Genomic DNA, 6,000 nt, shown 5'->3' with positions numbered 1-6,000 from the left:
CCAAGAGGTGGATGACCAATCAGCTAGAACACCCATGCGCACCCACACAGTACATCTTAAAGATAACTTTTCATGCACTGGGGGTAGCAAATAAAAACCCCAAACAAAAAAACAATTAGGAAATGAAGGGTCTGGAAATCCTTTCTGGGGGGATTTCTGGGATTTCAATTTCAATTTCGTCTAGTTTGATGAAAAAATGTGTAAGAGAATAATACAAGGTCTGGCTGCAAATGAGGCTGGAGATAAGTGGAAGCAGTTGGATTTCACTGTGGTGCTAGACACTAGACATGAGAGCAGAGAAATCATGTCCAAGTGTCAAAGAAGATGGATTATTAATGGGAAGGTGAAGAGTATATTCAAACATCATCTACAGTTCTTCATGTATAATTAAGATGTATTTTTTTCATTGATAAATTATAAGGAATCTTCAGTAAAAATATGCACAATAAATCATTACTATTTGAAAATGCTCGTCAGACAGCTTCATGCCTTTTCAGTGGAGGAGGCCTCAACACTGGGGAAATCAGAAGGCGGCCTCAATAACTCTTCCACTTCCTCTTGTAAAGCCTCTGCTTTCTCGTGCAACAGCATCTACAATGAAAACATCAAGACATGAGGCCAGAATATGCACTGTCAGGAGCCACTGCTATCTTTACCACCGTCTGCCAGATGCTTGAACCCTTACACATCAGCGATCCAGACACAGACCAATAATGAGAATGAAAAATAGCCACTTAAGCACAAGTGATTACAGTGAATGAAACTGAAGCATCTAGCTAAAGCCATTTTAGCTGATCAGGGCACTTGGTATAACAAAAATAAAGGAGCTTTATTACTCTCAAAGATCTGTTTTATTGAAGACTCAGCTACTTAAAAATTAACTTACAATCTGTAAAATTTAAGGCAGTTTTGCAAAAATTTAATTAGCTCTTGAAAATGTTATCCTTTATATATGCTTTTTATTATTCCTCAAAGTTTAGTATGCTATCTTTTAAAAATCTCTATCAGTGTTTCAAAGAAAAATTTTGTTCAAGCTCCTAAAATTAACATGGCTAATTTCAAAAGAAACATAATGAGTCAAGAAAGTATTTCTGAATGTGGCACATAGTAGATGTCAATGAGTATTTGTTGAGTAATGGTCTTCCCTTTCTTTTAAAAACCGGAAAAAGGGGTGCCTGACTAGCTCAAGTTGGTAGAGTCTCTCGGTCTTGGGGTTGTGAGTTCAATCCCCACAGTGGGTGTAGGGATCACTAAAAAAAATAAACTTTAAAAACAAAAAACCAGACATACAGTTTTGGTGTTTGCTGCAGCTAGGTGCTGGGTATACTGGGGTGCAGAATTTGCATTACTTCTGTTACAGAAGTTTTATAACAAAAAGTTCAGCAAAATCACATGGAGGAAAAAAAAATCATAGGACACAAAACGAAAGTGGAAAACACTCTACTCATTTGACATAAAGCATGGCATTGCATAGCATTATAGACAGAAGAGATTAAAAGGCAACGAGGCAAGCTTTCCAGTAGCCAAGGTAATGGAGACCATGTAAAACTCATCTCCCAATGCACCCTTTAAACTACACAGCTCAGGAAGGACAGCCAGTAACTGCCCAGAACCCGTGTGTCAGCAGTGCTGGACTACGGAGAACTCCATCATCTTTGTATTATGGTAAAAACACCTGCCAAATTGCAGCAGGACCTTTTCTCAAGCTTCCAGTCCAAGGGATTGCAGAGATGGTGAGACTGAGAAAAAGATACATGGGAAGGAGAAGAGGGAAACAGAAGGTTTTAGATTCAATACAATCACCTCCAGAGAGAGAAAGGCTACCCCAAGTATAAAAACACTGAGAAAAGACTTGATAGACTGAAGCACCGCCTACAAGAAGGGACTGAAAGCTCACGCCACTCTGGAAGGCAGCCCCTCGGGGAGAAGGGGAGTGGAAAAGGAGAGGACTCTTGAAGCTGCGCGGGGCGGCAGCGGGGGGCACACGAGGGTGAGGTTTAGGATGCGGTCGGACAAGAGTAAATACAAAAAAGTCAAAGAACACACTTTTCTTTGCACTCCCCCCCACCCCAAGCTGTCCATGAAACTATCCTTTGCTACACGGACAGAAGAGACTTTAAACCAGAATTCTCATCAGCCACGGCCGACTCGGTCTAAGTGCCGGAGCACAAGCAGTTCTTATTTACTGAATTACTGTATAAAATAAGACAGAAAATGAGAATCAAAGCTCTTCAGCTCATGAACATTTATTCTCCTGAAAGCAAACTATGAAGCAGAAGAACTGTAGTGCAACATTCCAAACTGAATTAAATATTATTAAATAAACTATTTAATATAACATATAAAATATTATTAAATTAAATATTATTAAATAAATAAATATCATTTGGTGACACGGGGGGGAAACACATCTAAATAAGTCCCAAAGTAGGAAGAGATGGACCCAGAACAGGAAGAGTAAGCTCAGGTAAGAAGTGGAAGAAACAGGCAAAATCATATTAGAAATAAAAACCAACAAAGTGATCAAAGAAGAGTAGATTATAATAAAACTTAATTAGGGTCATGAGAGAAGGAACAGGAGTGGGACAAGAAAACAAGATGATGAAAATGAGATAAAGAAAAAAGTAAAGGGGCACCGGATGGCAGAGTTGGGTTAAGCATCTGGTTCAGGTCATAATTTCAGGAACCTGAGATCGAGCCCTGCATTGGGCTTTATGCTGAGCGCAGAGTCTGCTTCAAGTTTCTCTTTCCCTCTCCCTCTGTAACCCCCACCCCTACTCTCTCAAATAAATAAATAAATAAATAAAATAAATCTTTTAAAAAAAGGTAAAAGGGTCAGAGAGATTGAAATGGAAGATGGGCAAAGAAGATTCAACATACATATCACTAGCGTTGCTAAGAAAGAAAAATCAAACAGTGGATCATACTGAACTAATAGTTAAAACTACAATCTGGGGCGCCTGGGTGGCTTGGTCAGTTGAGCACCTGACTCTTGGCTTCCGCTCAGATAGGGATCTCATGGGTCAAGGGATTGAGCCCCTGGTTGGCTTCTTTCTATGCTCAGTGGAGGGTCTGCTTGAGATTCTCTCCCGCTGCACCCCCGAATCACACGTGTATGTGAGTGCGTATGCTCTCTTTCTCTCTCTTTCAAATCAATCAATTAATTACAAAAATAAAACTACAGTCCAAGGAAACTTCCAGAAATAAAATAAAGATATCCTAGTAAAACTACTTCAATTTAAAATACAGAAAACATATTCATGTTTTACATACTAAAAATTCACAAAGATGGGGGGAACTAAAATGGGATACAAACAGAATCTAACTGCTCTTCCAATGAATTACATAACCACAGTGAAGCAGATTTTTTTTAAAAGTGACATTTGAATACATTATTTCAGTTATATATTCACAGACTAAAGACAAAAAGAGCATATACAATACTGAACTCATTAGTTTTTTTGCAATAGTATGGTTTAACAATTCTGAAAATTATTTTCAGTGCATTCTAGGGTTGAGCAAAACAGACAAATACGCTGATGAAGACAGGAGCTGGGTGTCTCACTGTTGGAGAAAGGAAGTAAAAATAAGAGAAAGGGCAGAACTACAATGAGTCCCGTAGTGTGGGATCAGTGTGGATTAAAGGTGACTGGAAATTCTTTGATGTTTACATTGGCAGGTGGGATTTGATTCTCCTCTTGAACCTGGATTCACTTGTAACCAATGGAGTGTAGTGGAAATGATGCTGTGTGATTTTCAAGGGTGGTCACAAGAAACTGCAGTTTCTGCATTAGCTTCTTGGACTGAGACCATTCCAAGATCTCCTGAATGTTCCCGCTCATACCCCAGCCCCATGCTGTAAGAAACCCAAGCTAGGGTGGCTGGCTGCTCAGCGGGTAGAACCTGCAACTCTTGATCTTGGGGTCATGAGCTCCAGGCCACACTGAGCAGAGCTTACATACGGAAAAAAAAAAAAAAAGAAGAAAGAAAGAAAAGAAACCTAAGCTACAGATAAGTAAGAAACACACAATATTTTAAAAGAAATTATACCAGATTGAATAAAAAGTGGCAGAGAACCTTTGAGCCCTTGAACTTCTACGGACAGAGAAAAGACTGAGAAAGCTCCCCAGCTGCAAACACGGGCCATTCCTTATGGGAAAGAAAGAATGATTCCGATGAGCGATTCAAAGCCAGGAAGAATCATTCCCAGGGAGAAAGAAGTCCTAACCAAGCAACTAGCCACAGGTGTCCGGCTGGATACCAGAACGGCTTCTAGCTGGGGCACACGTCCCCTCCTTTGAATGGCAGTACACTGTGGTTCTCCTGTCTCTGTTCACCATTGTGTGTGTGTCTCTTTCGTTCTCAGCTCCTCAGAGTGAGAGGAGCAGATCTGTAAAACTGTGCTCAGGAAGCATCACCTGCAGCTAGACTTGATTTAGAAGAAACACCGGACCTGGGGCCCGAGTCTGATGCCACAAAGGGATAAATCTTTTAAGGATGAGTATATTTTGCATGTGGGAGGAATGTAAATAATCCGTGACCAGAGAGCAGACATTACAGAGGACTACAAATTATTTGGCCCTGCCCTCATGTGGAGCTGGGGTCTAATTCCTCTTCTTTTGGGTCTGGGCTGATCTTAATGGTCTTCTAGTAACCAACAGGACACAGCAGAAGTGATACTACTTAACTTCTGAGTTTCGTTCAGAAGATTTCCTGCCTTTTCTGCCTTGATCTCTCAAAGTGCCCACTCTCTGGGCATTTCCTTGAAACTGAGCTGCCAAGCCATAAGAAACCCTAGCCCCATGGAAAGGCCCTATGTAGTTGCTCCAGTTGAAAGCCCCAAATAGCAGCCATTTTCAACCACCAGCCATGTGAGTGAACCACCTTGGATATCCAATTCAGTCCAATTCAGATGACTATAGGCCCAGTCAAAATCTGACTGTAATTGCATGAAACTCCAAGAATCATGCAGCTAAACCTTTCCAGAATTCCTAATCCACAAAACATAAGCACAATAAAATAGCTGTTTAAGCTGCTAAACTGTGATGTAAAACTTTGTTATGCAGCAGTATGTACCTGGAAAAATTAGAATTGGAGTTACTGAACGAATTCATGGCCTTTAACAATTCACGTGTAAGTAGAGAAAAATATACATTTCTCCATATATGGGCTCTCTCTGCTAAAAGAACCTAGAAACAATGATCTCTCTCTGCTTATGAGCATACTTAGCCACTCGAACTTGGGTTTCTAAAATACCACTCTTCACCAGAAAGAATTACAGCTCTCTAATTCCCCATGTCCTCCATGCTATTGGTTATGCTCCACAAATGAGTGAAAGAGGAGAAGGGAGTTGGGGGAAATTGGAAGGGGAGGTGAACCATGAGAGACTATGGACTCTGAAAAACAGTCTGAGGGGTTTGAAGTGGCGGGGGGGTGGGAGGTTGGGGTACCAGGTGGTGGGTATTATAGAGGGCACGGCTTGCATGGAGCACTGGGTGTGGTGAAAAAATAATGAATACTGTTTTTCTGAAAATAAATAAATTGGGGAAAAAAAAACAAAACAAAAAAAAAAAAGAAAGAATTACAGCTCGTTGGAAAAACGGCTGATTCCATGACTCAAGCAAGCTGAACCCTGAACCTTGACTATGTTGTGCGAGAGCACTAGTTACCAATTTTACCGTCTCTCAGCTCCAGATCCATCCCCGTTGTCTTGTAGAGAAAGACACTAGAGGTGGACCCTGTAAACCCGGCTCCTTTGCCAGCTGGGACAATGCTCAGCTTCGTCAGTAGAGGGCACTGGAGGGACTGCCGGAGGATGGGGCTTCTCTGCCCGGGTTTGGCGGTGCTAGTCTGGTACCCGAACACCTTATCTGCCATCCCCGGAGCCAAGGCAACACCCTCTCTCCAGTGAATCCCATCCCAGCGGGTGGTGTGGGTGGGGCGGACGCTCTTCTTGTTACTCCGTCTCCCGGTGGCTGAAGTTCTGTCTACCCCTTAGAA

At 41.5% G+C, this 6,000-nt stretch overlaps 1 protein-coding gene across 4 annotated transcripts in view; it reads right to left on the bottom strand.

The window, feature by feature from the left end:
- Positions 1-376: 376 nt before the first annotated feature.
- HELQ (helicase, POLQ like) overlaps positions 377-6,000 on the bottom strand; it is a 46,637-nt gene continuing 41,013 nt past the window's right edge. For all 4 annotated transcript variants that reach the window (XM_044225881.1, XM_044225886.1, XM_044225887.1 and 1 more), the window contains one exon: positions 377-591. In XM_044225881.1, coding sequence (XP_044081816.1) covers positions 484-591 — 108 coding nt within the window. In that variant the 3' untranslated portion in view covers positions 377-483. The remainder of the gene's footprint in view (positions 592-6,000) is intronic.

This window comes from Neovison vison, chromosome 11 (assembly GCF_020171115.1).
Source record: "Neovison vison isolate M4711 chromosome 11, ASM_NN_V1, whole genome shotgun sequence".
In the NCBI taxonomy this organism is placed as follows: domain Eukaryota; kingdom Metazoa; phylum Chordata; class Mammalia; order Carnivora; family Mustelidae; genus Neogale; species Neogale vison.
Note: the sequence above shows the minus strand (reverse complement) of the source record. Positions and strands in the feature narration are given on the sequence as shown.